Here is a 19105-nt window from a genome sequence, read left to right as displayed (position 1 = left end):
ACTTTTTCATACGGAAAATATTATAGTCTAAAACTTCCATTTTGATGAATCTCGACATTTCAGACCTCCCCGACTTTCTTGTGTACAAAGTATAGGGAGAGTATTGTAATCATCCAAAAATTCCATTTCGAGATTTTGATAAATCTCGACATTTCAGACCTCCTGATTTAGTCTGATTTACCTTTTCATACGGAAAATATTATAGTCGTCCAAAAATTCGATTTTGATGAATCTTGACATTTTAGACCTTCCCGTGTCCAAAAATACCATTTTTGGAATTATGTCTGTGTCTGTGTGTCACAGCTTCTTGAGGACGGTCTACAGCTAAAATGGCTGGATGGAAAAATCCCAAACTCAAAACTTAAGCCTGTTATGAAATGATGATGAGGCAAATCGCGCAGGAGAAAGAGGCAATCGAGAGGAGCCCTCAAATACCGAAATTCCGCAATGATTTCTGAATTCTTCTCATCGATTGCTGTCATAATGGCCCATTTTATGATCGGAAAGATCAGCATCAGATCGGTAAATAATTACAGAAATGTTAGAGAAGAGTTCGGGTAACTTGGTTTCTAGGGCACAAAGCTTACTGACGCTTGCGTCCCAATTCTTGCTTATTGTTTCATCAAATTTTACGCATACAAACTATAGGGAAAGTATTGGAATCCTCCAAAAATTCAATTTCGAGATTTTGATGAATCTCGATGTTTTAGACCTCCTTTAGTCTGATTTACCTTTTCATACGGAAAATATTATAGTCGTCCAAAAATTCGATTTTGATAAATCTCGACATTTCAGACCTCCCTTAGTCTGATTTACCTTTTCATACGGAAAATATTATAGTCGTCCAAAAATTCGATTTTGATGAATCTTGACATTTTAGACCTTCCCGTGTCCAAAAATACCATTTTTGGAATTATGTCTGTGTCTGTGTGTCACAGCTTCTTGAGGACGGTCTACAGCTAAAATGGCTGGATGGAAAAATCCCAAACTCAAAACTTAAGCCTGTTATGAAATGATGATGAGGCAAATCGCGCAGGAGAAAGAGGCAATCGAGAGGAGCCCTCAAATACCGAAATTCCGCAATGAATTCTGAATTCTTCTCATCGATTGCTGTCATAATGGCCCATTTTATGATCGGAAAGATCAGCATCAGATCGGTAAATAATTACAGAAATGTTAGAGAAGAGTTCGGGTAACTTGGTTTCTAGGGCACAAAGCTTACTGACGCTTGCGTCCCAATTCTTGCTTATTGTTTCATCAAATTTTACGCATACAAACTATAGGGAAAGTATTGGAATCCTCCAAAAATTCAATTTCGAGATTTTGATGAATCTCGATGTTTTAGACCTCCCTGAGTCCGATTTACTTTCTCGTAGGGAAAATATTGTAATCGTTCAAAAATTTGATTTTGATGAATCTTGACGTTTTACACTTTCCTGACTCTGAAAATACCATTTTTGGAATTCTGTGTGTGTTTGAGTGTGTAAACACGATAACTTGAGTAAATTTTCACTTTGGTCAACCAAATTTTGCATACAAATATTAGGAACAGAATGTAGATTTCGATCAACTTTTGGGTGATTTCCATAAACCAGAAGTGGTACTTTACCTTTTATTCATGCATCTGTAGAGTCCGATTTATTGAACTTGACTTTTATAATAATTGTTCAATATATTGTTAATTTGATTTGATTTGTTGTTGATGGTTCTTTAATGTACATCATATAAAAATAGAATCATTGTCTTGCGGTTTACTCCTCAAATATCTGAGTGTACGAGAGAGTCGAGGGGAGAACACTCCCGATTTGTTGTTTAATATATTCAGCCTCACTATTGGTTGAGCCCTTTTTTGTTTCCGCGTCTCTGTGAGTGACTGAGTGCCAGTCAGGCCAGGGCTGAGTGCGTTCCTGGAGAACCCACCGAAAATCACTGTCCATTTGACGGTGTGAATTGTAGCGGCACTGCACCCATCACAACCTGGACAAGCTTCAGAACGGGACCAAGCAGTGGAAACTAGCAGTTTAATGTCGAAATGTGCAAAGTGCTACACGTGAGCAAAAGGAATGTCAATTATAAATACAAGATGGAAGACAATGAGCTACAGGGAGCAACATCTGAAAAGGACTTAGGGGTTCATGCCGATATGCCATGTTCATTGTCTAAACAGATCACAGAACCAAAAGGCAAATCAGATGTTAGGTTGTATCATTAAAACTTTTGAATTTAAGTCAAGGGATGTGATAAAGCAGTAGTGAGACCACCGCTGGTATCCTGTGTGCAGATCTGGTCACCAGGCTACAAGAAAGTGTCACACACATGCACATGGGAGGCAGCTAAAGGACTCAGAAGAAGGTAATTCCGTGCTGGGCCAGGGGGTGGCGCCAGAGTGCACTGATCCTTTCTCTTTTATCCCTGCTGTCCAAAAACGGGAAGCTCTGCCTGGAACCGAGGACGCCACTTCTGGTTCTGGACCCAATGACATCACTCCTGACTCCTTGACGATGACATCACTTCACCTGACCGACCTTACAATCCGCCATAATCCTCCTGTTTGTCAGTTCTGTGTTGGACTCTTGTCTGTAAAGACCTTCAGTTGCTACTTTACCAGTTTCTTTTTCAGCCATACTTCAAGTATACGGGGAGGCTGCTCCTGATCTTTTTGTGGTGTCACAAAAGACATAGCAGCACTTGAAGCCGTGCAGAGGAGAACAATTAGGTGCATCATGGGACTGAAGGACATGACCGCCTTATGACAAACTCAGAGAATTAAACCTGCTGAGTCTTCAACAGACAATGAAACTCACTAGAGAGACCACCTCTGGAGTCCTGAGTGCAGTTCTGGTCACCACACTATAAGAAAGACATAGCAGCACCTGAAACTGTCCAGAGGAGAACAACAAAGTGCATCATGGGAGTTAAGGATATTCACTACTGTGACAGACAGAGCATTTAAAATATTGATTCTTCATCAGGCCACCTCTAGAGTCCATTGTGCAGTTCTGGTTATCACACTACAAGAAAGATATAGCAGCACCTGAAGGGGGGCAGAGAAAAACAACCAAGTGCATCATGGGATGGAAGGACATGTTCGCCTTATGACAGACTCTGAGAATTAAACCTGCTGAGTTTCCAACAGACTATGAAACACACTAGAGAGACCACCTCTGGAGTCCTGTGTGCAGTTCTGGTCACCACACTATAAGAAAGACATAGCAGCACCTGTAACTGTCCAGAGGAGAACAACAAAGTGCATCATGGGAGTTAAGGATGTTCACTACTGTGACAGACAGAGAATTAAACCTGCTGATTTTTCCAAAAGACTATGAAACACACTAATGAGACCACCTCTGGAGTCCTGTGTGCAGTTCTGCAGTTCACTCTACAATAAGGACATAGCAGCACCTAAAGAGGAGCAGAGGAGAGCCATGAAGTGCATCACAGGACTGAAGGACATGTCCGCCTGTGACAGACTCGGTGTATTAAACCTGCTGAGTCTTCAACAGACTATGAAACACACTAGAGAGACCACCTCTGGAGTCCTGTGTGCAGTTCTGGTCACCACGCTACAAGAAAGACCCTTGAAGTGAGGCAGAGGAGAAGAATCAGGGGCATCGTGGAACTGAAGGACATGTCCGCCTGGGACAGACTCGGAGGATTAAACCTGTTTAATCTGAGCAGAGGAAACTCCATGCTGACCTAATCCACATCTTCAAAATTCTCAAAGGCTTGGATGAAGCAGATCCATCGAAAATGACTCAATGCTTTTCTGGAATCCACAAGGGACCCAGATGGAAGGTGGATGGCAGTGTCTTTCCAAATTCAGATCCACCGTCCTTTGCCCTGCTGTGAGCAGTTCCGGTGCCAGTTGTATTTTGTTTTGTCCGTATCTTGGCACAGAGAATAGGGATGGTCTTCCGAATTTTTGCTGTCACGCTCCCAGCTCCCCTCTGGCCTTGTGGGCTTAAGATAGGGCTAGTCCATGGTAATGGAGTCCAAGACCCTCATAGTCCAGGCTTCTCTTAGGCCCTGTAGGCTTTGTGATTAGGGTTAGGTCCTGGAGATGTCCAGCTACCTCATTGCCTCTAAGCTCCCAGGTTTTCATCTCAGCCCTTGGTTTGATGTTTAAAGGCTGAGAGTCGTTCTCATGTCGGTTGTATTTTGAATTGGCCATATCGTAGTACAGATTAGTGGGGAAGCTCCTCCGAATTATTGTCTCCTTTAGCCCTCATGCTCCAGGGTCCCCTCTGAACAGAAGGATATGTGGGCATCAATAATTCAACGTGTCATGAAATATGTTTTTTTGTATATTTATTTAATTTCTAGCTGTGCTAACCTTCTAAGACGGGTAGAAATCGAAGTAATCAGCGTAGAACTTGGCATTTACAATTAAAGTGCACCAGCTATTGGAATGCATTTTGTAATGCATGCAGTAATAATGCATTTGTCATTCCAACAGATGGTGCATCCCAAGCATTTGCAGTAATAAAACGTATTATTACAACTGTTTGTGAAGGGCCATCTGTTGACACAGGAAGTGCAATGCAATAACTCATAACATAAAAGCAGTGTTAATGTTTGTGATGCACCATCTGTTGGAATGACAGAGACAGCAAACAGATGGACAAAGAGATACACAGACATACAGACACATATTTGGATTAATAGAAGGCATTACTTCAATGTTTTTGTGATGTGCCATCTGTTGGAATGACAAATGCAATGGATATGTCCTGTTATATGCCATTCAGTATGGGATTCATAAAAGTAGTTTTCATATTGTGTTGCGCCATCTGTTGGAATGACCGAGAAATAGCACCTGGACAGACACACAGATACCTTATCGTAATAGAATGTATTGTTGCGAGTGTTTGTGATGTGGCATCTGTTGGAACCACAAATGCATTGCATATGTCTCCATTATATGTGAATTGGTATGGGATTCATAAAATTAACTTTAATGTTTGTCATGTGTCATCTATTGAAATGACAAATGTGATGCATTTTATTACTACAAATGTTTTTGATGCACCATCTGTTGGAATAGCAGAGACATTGCAACCAGATGGACATATATAACATAATGCATTACTATACTGTAATTATCTGAGATGTGCCATCTGTTAAAATGACAAATGCAATGCATATGTCTCTGTTATATGCCATTTGGTATGGGATTCATAAAAGCAAAGATGATGTTTCTCATGTGCCATCTGTTAGGACAAATGCCATGCATTTTATTACTACAAATGTTTGTGATGCACCATCTGTTGGAATGACAGAGACATAGCAACCAGATGAACACACAAATACATAGACACTTATTTGGAGTATAATAATGCATTACTATAATTGTTTGAGATGTGCCATCTTTTGGAATGACAAATGCAATGCCTATGTCACTGCTATATGCCATTTGGTATGGGATTCATAAAAGCAAAGACAACTTTTATTACGTGCCATATGTTGGAAGGACAAATGCAATGCATCTTATCACTACAAATATTTGTGATGCATCATCAGTTGGGGCAGCACGTTGGCGCAGTGGTAGCGCTGCTGCCTGTAGGAAGGAGACCTGGGTTCACTTCCCAGGTCCTCCCTGCGAGGAGTTTGCATGCTCTCCCCGTGTCTGCATGGGTTTCCTCCCACAGTCCAAAGACATGCAGGTTAGATGGATTGGCGATTCTAAATTGTCCCTATAGTGTGCTTGGTGTGTGTGTGTGTGTGTGTGTGTGTGTGTCCTTTGGTGGGCTGGCAACCTGCCCAAGAATTGTTCCTGCCTTGCACCCTGTGTTGGCTGGGATTGGCTCCAGCAGACCCGCCGTGGATTATCAATGGATGGATGAATCATAGGTTGGAATGACAAAGACATAGCAACCGGATGGACCTATATATACAAAGACACTCAGATGATTATTTGTATTAATACAATTGTTTATGATGTGCCATCTGTTGGAATGAAAAATGCAATGCATTTTATTACAACAGATGTTTGAGATGGCCCTCTGTTGGAATGACAGAGACCCAGCTACTGGACAGACCCATAGATACCCAGACCACTTGTGCTTTCATTTAGGTGGATTTCCACATTTATTCCTTTCAGTGACCCCTGCATGTAACATGGACTACACCATGGATTTAAAGCTCTGTCCGTTTCACCTGTTTTGATGTTTGGGGTTCGCACACAATTGGATGTGCCTGTGAGCCACACGACTCCTAAAGCTAGGAAAGCACTTGCTGAGAGTTGTGCCTACGCATGGATGAGTGCAAAAGAAGTTAAGAAGGGTCGAGATCCTGACATCTAAATATTACATTTCAGCCAGGGTTCAAATCCACATGTTGTGTCCTTCTTGTCCATCGCTGAGCCATTTGTTTATATGTTAACATTACTTTTGTTAACTGTCTGCTGTGTATTTATTTTAGCCCGTACCATGCTCCATGTGATTTGTGGGTGGTTCCCCAAGAGGCGGGGCCACCTGCCAGTCACCACCAGTAGCCGCCCTCCTCTCACTTCACTTCACCACAGTTCTTGGTGGTTCTTTTCAAATGCGCCGGGGAGTTGGTGAGTTTTTTGCCTTTTTCCTGGGCTGGTCGATTTAATGCAAGCTGTATTGGGACTACGTTTGCTTTGGGTCGCCTTGTTCTTTTAGTCAACTCCTTTTTTGCTTTTTGTGCTCCACGGAGCTTCTTTTGTCTGGCGGAGCGTTCAGAGGAAATACATCTTAGGCTTCTTTGTTTGCCCTTATTCTAACTGGGATTTGGTGGTATACCCAAACCCCCCCCCCTCTAGTGGGCATTTTCGGGAGTGTCTGTGGAACTCTTTGAGTGCTTAGTGCCTTGTCGTGATACCAAAGCTCCATGATTCTGGAGCTCCAGCGACCAACCTATTGGACTGCACGACTTACACAGGAGGAAACCATGAGAAGGGTCTGGCTACGTCCCACAGTACTGTATGACAGTCTTCTCGGTACCTGAGACGCGGTTCACGCCCACTACAAGACACGCCCACTCGATAGCCACCATTACTCCTCCCACAACCCTAACCCTAACCGTAACCAAAGTGGAAGGATGTCTCATAATAATGAAGGGGAGGGATGTCTTGGAAAAAGACGCTGGTGACTTGGTGTGTCACATAATGTCACTGGCTTTGTAACGGAAAGGCCGCTAAACGTCTTCCGATACGTGTGGTTTTTGATTGGCTCCTCAGTGTGGCGGAGCTCAGGACGTCTATAGCTTGATTCTATCGGGGGAACTTGGCCAGGATTACTGAACCAAGCAGCAGAAGCCGTGAATTCCTTATCTTCTCAGGGGTTGGCATCTGGCGTGTGGTGTCCGCCTACAAAAGTGGCACTGACGATTCACCAATCAAAACACAGGACTTGCTAGAGCCCGCCCTTTCACCTCTGATGGGGGGAAAGTGACAGTTTTCATTTCAAGGTGAGCTTCATATTGAGTGTGAGAATCACTGAGATAAAAAAAGTGAACAAATATGTGAATACAAACCTAAAGAAAAGAAATCATTAAAATATATATTTCATTATTTAGGCTCACATGACCACCTTGTTTTGACTTCTCTACCAGCAACGCTAACCTGTCAAGGACAAGTAAGGGAATACATTAAAGAATATTTGATATCTCTCGTCTTACGTGTGCCCTCACCGTTTGCTCTACGCTCTTTTTTGGTATCGTCGTGTGTTGGCTGGCACTTCGTCTCTCAATCGCATTTCTGTAAACTCTGCTTCCCAGACTCCCCTGCTTCGAGACGTGCTGCTCGCCTCCTGCCCGCTCTTTGACTACCCCAGTACCCGCTGTAAAAATGTCACCCATATTCTTGTGAATACTTCCTGTCTTTCAAGGCGACTCTCAGCGTTCCTCCTATGCCTTTCGTGTATGTCAGCCTCTCTTGCTCGGCATTTCCTTTTTCAATCGCATTCCTGTAAAGCTTGCTTCCCATAATTCATCATTTCAAACTGCGTTTTTCACAACCACCAATGGTAGACGGGCTGCCATTACCCACTGTGAGAACATCATTGGTATGCCTGTGAATAAACTGCAAAACAAGCTAACAAATATTATTTTGTGGAAAAATGAGGAAAAACTATTAGTTTTTCACTGTTGTCATGCTTTGTGTTTTTAGAAAGGACCATGTCATATGATATGAATTATTAACATATTTAATATAGCTATATATGCAGTACATACAGTATACACATCAATGTTATATTTAAATTACATATGGACATTTCTTGTTATTTGTGTTGATTTTCTTTATTATGCATTATATATGTGCTGTCTCTTTAGCGTGCCATCCATTCCTTGTGCTTTGTGGGAGGGGCCCCAGGGAGGTGGGGCCATGTCCACCCTGAGGTTACAGCTGCTGGCTCCTCCCTCTGATTTTATGAGTCGGCCACTAAGAAGGCTGCACTGGAGCTTCATGGCGTTCGGTTGGAGTTGCTTTCGTGACTGCTGTTACTTCTTAGGATTTCCAGATTTTGGGGATTTGTTTTCTGGATTTGCCATTGGATTTGTGCATTCAGACTTGTTTGGTTAAGATTGCCTTTATGGCCACTCTTTGTTTGCGCTTTTGAGCATTTATTGCTTAAAATGTACTTCTTTAGTTAATATAAAGCTTCAAGTTATAAAATGTATTGTTTGGTTTGTTTTTATATGTTCTTCACGGTTTCTCCCTCCTGCAAGGCATTTTTGATATTTGTTTGGGTTTTTTTTTTGGACTTAAAAGACCACTTTTCCCATTTTCGGCCTAGCTTAGGTTGAAGCCTCTGCTTGTAGTTGGGGACTGGCAGGGTTGGGGTGAGCTTCTTCTGGGCTGAACAACGGAGTGGCCTGGCCTCCTTTTGTGGAACTTTTGGAGGTCTTGCAATTGTTTGGCTATGTTCTTTACTCCTGTCTTTTTATAAAGACCCTGTGCTGTAATTTAATGTACGTGTGAGAATTTTATGGTTATTTTTGAGAAAATATTTCTTTAATTTTTATTTACTTTATGTTATGTGTATTAAAGCTATATTTACATACATAATATAGTGCCTTACATATCTATCTATCTATCTATCTATCTATCTATCTATCTATCTATCTATCTATCTATTATATACTGTAGTGCCTTTCCTATCTATCTATCTATCTATCTATCTATCTATCTATCTATCTATCTATCTATCTATCATATAGTGCCTTTCACTTCTATCTCTATATTTATCTATCTGCATTATAATGAGGAATGCATGCTTGTGGGCTCTCATAAAAGTTAGGAGGCCTGTCAGGTCTGGAGAGGCTATGACTGGCACCGCCTGGCACCGACGGGCACACTTTACACATCCAGGCCCAGCTCAAGAATTTGAAGCAGGCTCAGCCTTGGTCTATCGCATGCCAGCTGACCATGGACCATGTCACCTTAAATAACCATGCCAAGCATGGGCGCATATCCAGGACCGCCCACTTCCACCTGCCTCCTGTCCTCGTCTGATCCTGATATCACAAACACCAGTCCATGACGTTGGAGCCGAGCAGGTTAGGCCTGGCCAGGGGCTTCAAGCGTGTCTTTGTTGAAGTCCATCTTGGTCTCCCTCTCCCTCTCTGACTTTGTTAACTGGTCAGGTCGTTCCCAAGTCACCGGCATCTTTGCCCATCATGATGAATTCCACTGTCCGACTTTGTTTCCCATCAGACCCGTTTGGTACTCGGGGTGCCTATGGGCCCCACTCTCTGAGTCTAACACCTCATCTGAGAATTAGCAGCACACCCTAAAGGACACGGCCTGGCAAAGTCAAACACAAGAATCCGCCCTTAGAACCAGCAGACACGTTTCAGAGTGAGACGCATTCTCTGCGTCTCAGCATCCTGGAGGGTGTCATGGCAGCTCAGACCCTCCATCCCTCTCGTCTCACCTGCCCGTGGAACACATCAGGGGACACGGCTCTGTCAGGCCCCATGGGGATCTTGAAGCCCACCCTCCAAACGCTTCTCATTTCCATACAGCATGGAGGATGAGGGCACCTTCTGTCAAGTGGTGTTCTTGGCGCTCCCCTCATTTTTGCTCCCATTGATGGTGCACCTTTGGAAGTGGACACATGTTACCCCAAGATGCCACTTTCATACAGGACCGGGTCAGAAGCGAGAACCTCATTGGACCATGGATGGCCCACAGTCGAGGGCGACAGCGGGTTAGGTCCTCACCCCTCTCGTCTTCGCCATTTCCCACCATGTCAAACGGTCCCTAGCAGGGCTGAGCAGATACTCGACTCACAAGCCCACCGCTGGTGTGTACAGCTTAGTGGCAGAGACAAACCGTAAGGCGGATGGGTCATATTGGTCGCCTCTGACCTCCATGTCACGTGTGACCCCAAGCAGATCACTTAACCCACTTGCGCTGCACTTGTGAAAAGCAGACGATGACAGCAACTCTGCGTTGGTAAAGTGTTGACTACTGAAAGGCGCTCTATAAAGTCATGTCGGCTTGTGCTTGCTGACCCCGTTAAACAATTCAAACGGAAACCAGTGCATAATAAAAAGGCGCTTTATAAAATGAGGTTGGTTGCATGACCCCTCTGCTATGTCTCATGTCTATTGACGCTATTGGCTCATTGAGGGCCCTGTATAAAATGAGGCTGCTTGTTGGGGATGGTGTTTACTACTGAAAGGCGCTATATAAAGTGTCACGTTGGTTTGTGCTTGTTAACCTGACTAACGTAAAACAGGACAAATGGAAACTGGCACATCATCATCATGGCACTCTCACTAAAAGGGCGCTACTTAAAATGAGGTTGCTTGTGTGATACCCTGTGTCATGTGCCCCTGCCCCTCAGTCCCCTGTGCCATGTCTCGTGTCTACTGACCCAAATCAGTGAGGGCGCTATGTAAAAGGAGGTTGTATGAGTGATACCCCATTGACTGGCATGTGCCCTCTCTTCCTTAGGCACCTTCGCCATGTCACATCTCCATTGTGCCAGCTCAGGGAGGGCACTATATAAAAGGAGGTTGATACCCCTTTAACTGGCATGTGCCCCTCTCTCTTAAGTCCCTCTGCGGTGACCCATTTCCACTGACATGGATCAGTAAGGGCACAATATAAAAGGAGGTTGTATGTGTGATACCCCATTGACTGGCACGTGCCCTTTTCCCTTACACTCATTTGCCATGTTTCATGTCTAGTGACCAGGAATCAGTGAGGGTGCTATATAAAAGTATGGTTATACCCTGTTGACTGGCATGTTGGCCCTTTCCCTTAGAACCCTTTGCCAGTCACTTTTCCATTGAGCCAGCACATGGACAGCACTATATAAAGGGAGATTGATATTCCATTGACTGGCATGTGCCCCTCTCCCTTTGCCATGGTTCATGTCTATTGACCAGGCTTATTCAGGGCACTATATAATAGGAGGTTGTGTCTGTGATACCCCATTGACTGGCATGTGCCCCCTCTCCCTTAGGCAGCTTTGCCATGTCACATCTCCATTGAGCCAGCTCAAGGAGGGCACTATATAATAGGAGGCTGATACCCCATTGATTGACACATGCCTCTCTGGGATGTTTCATTTCTATTGACCTGGATCAGTAAAGGCACAATATAAAAGGAGGTTGTAGGTGTGATACCCCATTGACTGGCATGTGCCCCTCTCCCTTACATTCATTTGTCATGTTTTATGTCTAGTGACCAGGATCAGTGAGAGCGCTGTATAAAAGGAGGTTGACACTCCATTGACTGGCATGTGCCCCTTTGCCATGGTTCATGTCTACTGACCAGGCTCAGTGAGGGCACTATATAATTAATAGGAGGCTGTATGTGTGATACCCCATTGACTGGCATATGTGCCCCTCTGCCACGTCTCATCTCCATTGACCCAGCTCAGTGAGGTCAGGTATGGTCCACCTGTGATTAGGATCACCCCATTTGGCTCTACTAACCCTGCCCCTGAACTTGCCCCTCCACAATGCCCTTTATTAATCGCCGCTCGACTCCTATCCCGCACTCTTCCCCCAAGCCAATTCCATGCCCAGTCCATACCCCCGACTGCCTTACCTGCTCAGGACCCTGGAAGCAGATCCGACACTGCGGGGTCCGCATGCCACTCTCCGGACTGCTGCCCAGTGACACCCCGTCCAGTCCGACCTGCACTTTGGTGTCCCGCTCCTCGAATGCCAGGCTCCTCGGGCGAGGCTCGCTGCCGTAGTACTCCTCATCGTCGTCCCGGGACGAGCAGTCGCTGAAAGGCGGCCAGCCGCATCCGCTCGTTCCTCGCATGGCGCTCCGCCGGTCAGTGTCCGTGTCAGGGTCGGCCTGCCTCGAGCCGGAGCGCATCAAAACCAGGACCTTGAGCTCGTTAAAAAACATGCGGATCCGATACTTGAACATCGTTAACGCGACAATCCGAAGCGGAGTGACAATAAAAAAAATAAAAAATAAAAAAAAATCACGAGAGGGATGGCAGGAGCAGCGGATGCCCCGGGCGCATCAGAAGACGCGAAAAATAAAAAGCCCCGCTACTCGAGCGAGTCCCCCCGGCACATCGGTGTGTGCAAAATGCCAGGGCCACGGCTGCACAATAGGGCCACTTGCGCAAAAGTGCAAAAAAAAAAAAAAGACGGCGACTCTGTCACCGTACGCACGTAAAGAGAGGATAAGGCGCGATAAAGGGGGCTATGCTGGGGGGATAATCCGCAGATCCGAGCGGGGTGTTGGGAGGGGGTGGTGGGGAAGGAGGTAAGGGGAAAGGAGGAAAAAAAAAAAAGATCCGTTATCAATAGCACGTCTCCGGTGCCGCGACTGGGAATTCCAGGCTCATATCCACATGGGTGTGCAAAAGAACGCAACGGCGAATTCGACGCAGTCCAAACCGTCAGCGCATCACGGGCGCGTGCATTCTCCGCTGTTCTCGGCCCAGTGGCCCCCGTTCGGCGTGTAGCCCGAATTCAGGATCCAGCGCGATTGCATTTTAAATCAGATCGCATCGGGGCGGCGAAAAGGAGCAGAAAAGCGGCGCGTGAGAGTGCATCATCTCGTCATCATCCTCTGCTCCCTGCGACGACAGCCGGACGAAACGCCCCAAAAAAAAAATCAGAGCGACGCTGCTCATCAGGGATGCGCGCCGAGTCTGGATCCCACAAAAGAGACAGACGGGCGAGCCACCGCTGAAATGGATGACTTTGGGTTCAGACGAATATGGCTTCTTCTTCCGGTATACCGCGCTCGGTGCAACATCCACAACGGCGAGGAGGGAGGCAGGCAGGCAGGCAGGCAAGCATGCAGACAGGCGGCTGCGCTGCGCTGCGCAGCGCGTCCACTGTCCGTGGTGCTGAAGCGGCTGACGTGCGCACACGTGCCGGAGCGACCGGGAAATGCGAGCTGAGCTGTAGTGTGCTGTGCTGAGCTGTGCTGCAGGCCTCGCCTACCGAGCGCGCCTGTCTTCGGCGGAGGGAGACGAGAGCCTCCGGTCGACAGCGGCTCAGCCTTTGGAGTGGAGGGAGCCTTAACATCTACTAAATCTTCCTCTATGCTCATCTACGTTTACTTACCGGGCTGACTCCAAGGCGACTTACAGCATTTGTGATACAGGTGAGGCTCAGATAGGTGAAGTGACTTGCTCAGGGTCAATATGGTGTCAGCAGTGGGATCGGAAATCCAGAAACCATTCAGGGTTTGAAGTCCAGAAGTTTTCTCCTCAATGCCACACTGCCTAGATAGACATATAGCTGGAGATGAAAGGCACTACATAAGTGATAGACAATGGATCACACCTTCATCCAAGGCGACTTTCATAATTTGAGATATACATGGGGCACAGATAGGTGAAGTGACTTGTGGTGTCAGCAATAGGATCTGAACTGGTTTAAGGTCCAAAGCTTTACCCACTATGCCACACTGCCTTGTTAGACAGAGATAGAGATGAAAGGCACTATATAACAGATTGATAATCATCAGACTAGAACCTTCATTCAATTGGTTTACCAGTTGGTGGACAAGTGGTTGAAGTGACCTGCTCAGGGTCAGAGAGTGTCAATAGTGGCATATGAACCCACGACCTCAAGGTCTGAAGTCCAAATATTTAAGTGCTACACCGTACTGCCTAGACAGGCAGACTGGCATTGATGAAAGGCACTATATAATAGATAGACAGTTATTAGACTGACAACTTCATCTGTGGAGACTTACAGCTTTTGAGACAGAGATGGGGCCAGACAGGCGAAGTGACTTGCCAATATGGTGTCAGTAGTGGGATTTGAACCCTTTGGTTTGGACATGTGCAGAGGAGATATGCTGGGTATATTTGGAAAAGGGTGCTAAGGACAGAGCTACCAGGCAAAAGAAGACGAGGAAGGCCTAAGAGAAGGTTTATGGATGTGGTGAGAGAGGACATGCAGGTGATGGGTGTGACAGAAAGATATGGAAGAAGATGATCTGCTGTGGTGAGTCCTAACGGGAGCAGCTGAAAGAAGAACAAGTGGAATGTGAACCCTGCACCCTTTAAGAGTTTGCATCCCAAAGCTTTACCCACTACACCACACTGTCTAGATAGACATACTGTACAGCTGGAGATGAAAGGCACTATATAATACATAGATGATTATTAGAGTGACACCTTCATCCAAATCAACTTTAAGCATTTGTTAAAGAGATGGGGCACAGGCAGGTGAAGTGACTCACTCGGGGTCACTCTGTGCCAGTAGCGAGATCTGAACTCCAGAAACCATTAAAGGTTTGACGTCCAAAGCTTTACCTGCTACACTGCACTATATAGACAGACAGGTAGGGATGAAAGGCACTATATAAGAGAGGGATGATTATCCGACTGAGACCTTTATCCAAGGCAACATCATTTAAGATTCAGTCGGGTTACCAATTGGAGCACAGGTAGGTGAAGTGACCTGCTCAGGGTCACACAGTGTCAATAGTGGAATCTGAACCCACAACCTCAGGGTCTGAAGTCCAGATGTGTAACTGCCACACCATACTGCCTAGACAGTCAAACAGACAATGATGAAAGGCACTTTATAATAGATAGACAGTTATTAGACTGACACCTGCAACATCAGGGTCTGAAATCCAAAGCTTTAACTGCTACGTCACATTACCTAGATAGACAGAGAGAGAGAGAGATGAAAGGCACTATATAATACATAGGCAATGGCTAACATCTTCATCCAAGGCAACTTACAGGATCTGAGCTACAGAGGGGAGCGCAGGCAGGTGAAGTGACCTGCTCAGGGTCACATGGTGTCAGTAGTGGGATCTGAACCTACAAGCATTCAGGGTCTGAAGTCAAAGACTTTAACCTCTACCTCACATTGTCTGGATAGACAGAGGGAGATGAAAGGCACTATATACAATTAGGTCCATAAATATTTGGACAGAGACAACTTTCTTCTAATTTTGGTTCTGTACATCACCACAATGAATTTTAAGTGAAACAACTCAGACGCAGTCGAAGTGCAGACTTTCAGCTTTAATTCAGTTGCATAATGTGAGGCAACTAAAGCATTTTTTGAACACAATCCTTTCATTTAAGGGGCTCAAAAGTAATTGGACAAATTAAATAACTGGAAATCAAATGTTCATTTCTAATACTTGGTTGAAAACCCTTTGCTGGCAATGCCAGCCTGAAGTCTTGACCTCCTGGGCATCACCAGACGCTGGGTTTCCTCCTTTTAATGCTCTGCCAGGCCTTTACTTTCAGTTGCTGTTTGTTTGTGGGCCTTTCTGTCTGAAGTTTAGTCTTCAACAAGTGAAATGCACGCTCAGTTGGGTGAAGATCAGGTGGCTGACTTGGCCATTCAAGAATTTTCCACTTCTTTGCTTTAATAAACTCCTGGGTTGCTTTGGCTGTATGTTTTGGGTCATTGTCCATCTGTATCATAAAACGCCGCCCAATCAATTTGATGACACTTTTCTGGATTTCAGCAGACAGTATGTCTCTGAACACCTCAGAATTCATTCAGCTGCTTCTGTCCTGTGTCACATCATCAATAAACACTAGTGTCCCAGTGCCACTGGCAGCCATCACACTGCCTGACTCCACCGTGTTTTACAGATGATGTGCTATGCTTTGGATAATGAGCTGTTCCACGCCTTCTCCATACTTTTTTCTTGCCATCATTCTGGTAGAGGTTGATCTTGGTTTCATCTGTCCAAAGAATGTTTTTCCAGAACTGTGCTGGCTTTTTTAGATGTTCTTTAGCAAAGTCCAATCTAGCCTTTCTATTCTTGAGGCTTATGAGTGGCTGGCACCTTGCAGTGCACCCTCTGTATTTCTTTCATGCAGTCTTCTCTTTATGGTAGACTTGGATATCGATCGCCGACCAAGCCCTGGAGAGTGTTGTTCACTTGGTGGGCTGTTCTGAAGGGGTTTCTCTTCACCATGGAAATGATTCTGCGATCATCCACCACTGTTGTCTTCTGTGGATGTCCAGGTCTTTTTGCGTTGCGGAGTTCACCAGTGCTTGCTTTCTTTCTCAAGATGTACCAAACTGGAGATTTTGCCACTCGTAATATTGTAGCAGTTTCTCGGATGGGTTTCTTCTGTTTTTGTAGCTTAAGGATGGCTTCTTTCACCTGCATGGAGAGCTCCTTTGACCGCATGTTGTCTGTTCACAGCAAAATCTTCCACATGCAAGCACCACACCTCAGATCAACTCCAGGCCTTTTATCTGCTTAATTGATAAGACATAACGACGGACTTGAACACACCTGCCATGAAATAGCCTTTGAGTCAATTGTCCAAGTACTTTTGAGCCCCTGAAATGAAGGGATTGTGTTCAAAAAATGCTTTAGTTATTTTTATGCAATCGTTTTGTTCAACCACTGAATTAAAGCTGAAAGTCTGCACTTCAACTGCGTCTGAGTTGTTTCATTGAAAATTCATTGTGGTGATGTACAGAACAAAAATGACAAAAAAGTTGTCTCTGTCCAAATATTTATGGACCTCACTGTATCTATCTAACTATCTATCAATCAATCTGTCTATCATTATATAGTGCCTTTCACATCTATCTATCTATCTATCTACAGTATCTATTGTGAACCCGGCCCAGACACAGACAGGCGGACATGTTGTTTATCACCACCACACGTTTTTTTATTCACAACTATATACAAGTTAATATGTCACTCAGACACAGTCCGTGCACAACACACACTCCCAACACACAGTCCTGGCCGCTCAATGCCTTCTTCTCCGGGCCGCCTCCACACTCCTCTCGTGCCTCGTCCTTCTTCCACCCGACTCCAGCCTTGAATGAAGGGAGATGGCCCCTTTTATCCATGTCCCGGATGAGCTCCAGGTGTTCCCGACACTCCCCCGTTGGCCGGCAGCTCACTGAGCGTCCTTTTAAATCTTCCCCCAGCACTTCCAGGTGTGGCGGAAGTGCTGAGGTAACAGGTCCCCAAGGCATTGGGGTGCCTCCTGGTGGTGTCCATGGGCCCCTGCAGGGTGGGGCTTCCATACCCTCAACCCGTGGCCCCCAAAGCAACCTGGGCGGTGGCCCCCATGTGATCCAGGGTGGGCACAGACCCACATCCGGTCCCTCACGGCATGCATCCCGGCCGGGTCGTTGCCCCTGGCATCCCTGACACTATCTATCTATCTATCTATCTATCTATCTATCTATCTATCTATCTATCTATCTATCTATCTTATATAGCGCCTTTCACATCTATCTATCTATCTATCTATCTATCTATCTATCTATCTATCTATCTATCTATCTATCTATCTATCTATCTATCTATCTATCTATTATACAGCGCCTTTCACATCTATCTATCTATCTATCTATCTTATATAGTGCCTTTCACATCTATCTATATATTGTAGGAGGCACACGTGATGGACAGGCATCCTGGCAAAAAGTTGGGAAGATCTCTTACCGGGATGAGAGGTCCAAAGTGAACAGAAAGGCATGTGCTTAATACCTTGCCTGGTACGGATAAAGGAGGACAGGGAAGGACTGTCTCTGAGGGTTGTTTATTCCTTCCAGACACCAGTGATTAGGGTTAAGGTAGGTTTCCGTCACACTATATCTGTCTATCTATTATGTAGTACCTTGCACATTATTCTGTCTATCTATCATTCTGCTCCTCATAGAGGGACTTCATTCTGAGGAACTGGGTTTCTCCAGGATTGTTTTTTCCCCCACAAACCTTCATCATCCCCACTGTTAATTGACGCCATTGGGATTTCTCATTGCATTGATATAACGACTCATTTTAGACAATCTCACTGCACCCCTCTGGTAGGATTTTACAAACCTCTGTCACAGTAGACCATCCTCACCTTCAAGATTAGTCTTTCTCCTCCCATTCCTGAGGCCGTCTGAGACCCTGTCTGAAGGGCCTCAGTGATTTCAGCTTGGCTGCTACTCTTTCAACCATGGTTAGTACTGGCTAGACATGGAGTCTGCTGGTCCTGGAGTATTATTAGTAATAAATATTTGCTTTAGTATTTATAGCTTTACTGGGGCAGTAGGGTGGCTCAGGGGTGGCAACAAAGAGACCAGTGTTCACAAACCAGGTCTTCCCTACGTAACATTTGCAGTACATAAAATGCATTGCATGTGTCATTCTAGCAGAATGCACATCACAAACATTAACACTGCTTTTAGGAATCCCATCCCAAATGCATAAAACTATCATATGCATTTTATTCGTCACTCTAATAGATGGTGCATCACAAACATTTGCAGTAATAGAATGCATTGCATTTTCCATTCCAACAGATGGCGCATCCCAAATAATTGTAGCAATACATTTTATTACTAGACTTGTTTGTGATGCGCCATCTGTTGGAATACAAAGCATTTTATTACTACATGCATTACAAAATACATTCCAATAGACGGTGCACTGCAAGTATTAATGCAGGGGTCTGTGTTGATTATTTAAATTCCAACCCATCTTAGATTGGTAGCACAGCTAGTTTATATATAAAAAAATGTTAAGGGTTGTTTCCATCTGTAATGCAATTGTTTGTGAACTACTAGACCCTTGATGCTGGTCTTTAGTGAAAGATTATGATGTGGTACGTGATAGTGAAGCAAAACATCTAGGTAGTAGCAACCTCTGCAAAGTTATCAGGGTTAATTTCAAACAGTGTAGGCA

The 19105-nt window shown here is 44.9% G+C and overlaps 1 protein-coding gene across 1 annotated transcript in view; it reads right to left on the bottom strand.

The window, feature by feature from the left end:
* Positions 1-12572, bottom strand: part of march9 (membrane-associated ring finger (C3HC4) 9) — a 36084-nt gene extending 23512 nt beyond the window's left edge. The window contains exon 1 of the mRNA XM_039746632.1: positions 12035-12572. Within this exon, the coding sequence (XP_039602566.1) occupies positions 12035-12367 (333 nt within the window). The 5' untranslated portion in view covers positions 12368-12572. The remainder of the gene's footprint in view (positions 1-12034) is intronic.
* Positions 12573-19105: the final 6533 nt, after the last annotated feature.

The sequence above is a fragment of the Polypterus senegalus genome, chromosome 3 (genome assembly GCF_016835505.1).
Source record: "Polypterus senegalus isolate Bchr_013 chromosome 3, ASM1683550v1, whole genome shotgun sequence".
NCBI classification, from domain to species: domain Eukaryota; kingdom Metazoa; phylum Chordata; class Cladistia; order Polypteriformes; family Polypteridae; genus Polypterus; species Polypterus senegalus.
This window is presented reverse-complemented; position numbering and strand designations above follow the sequence as displayed.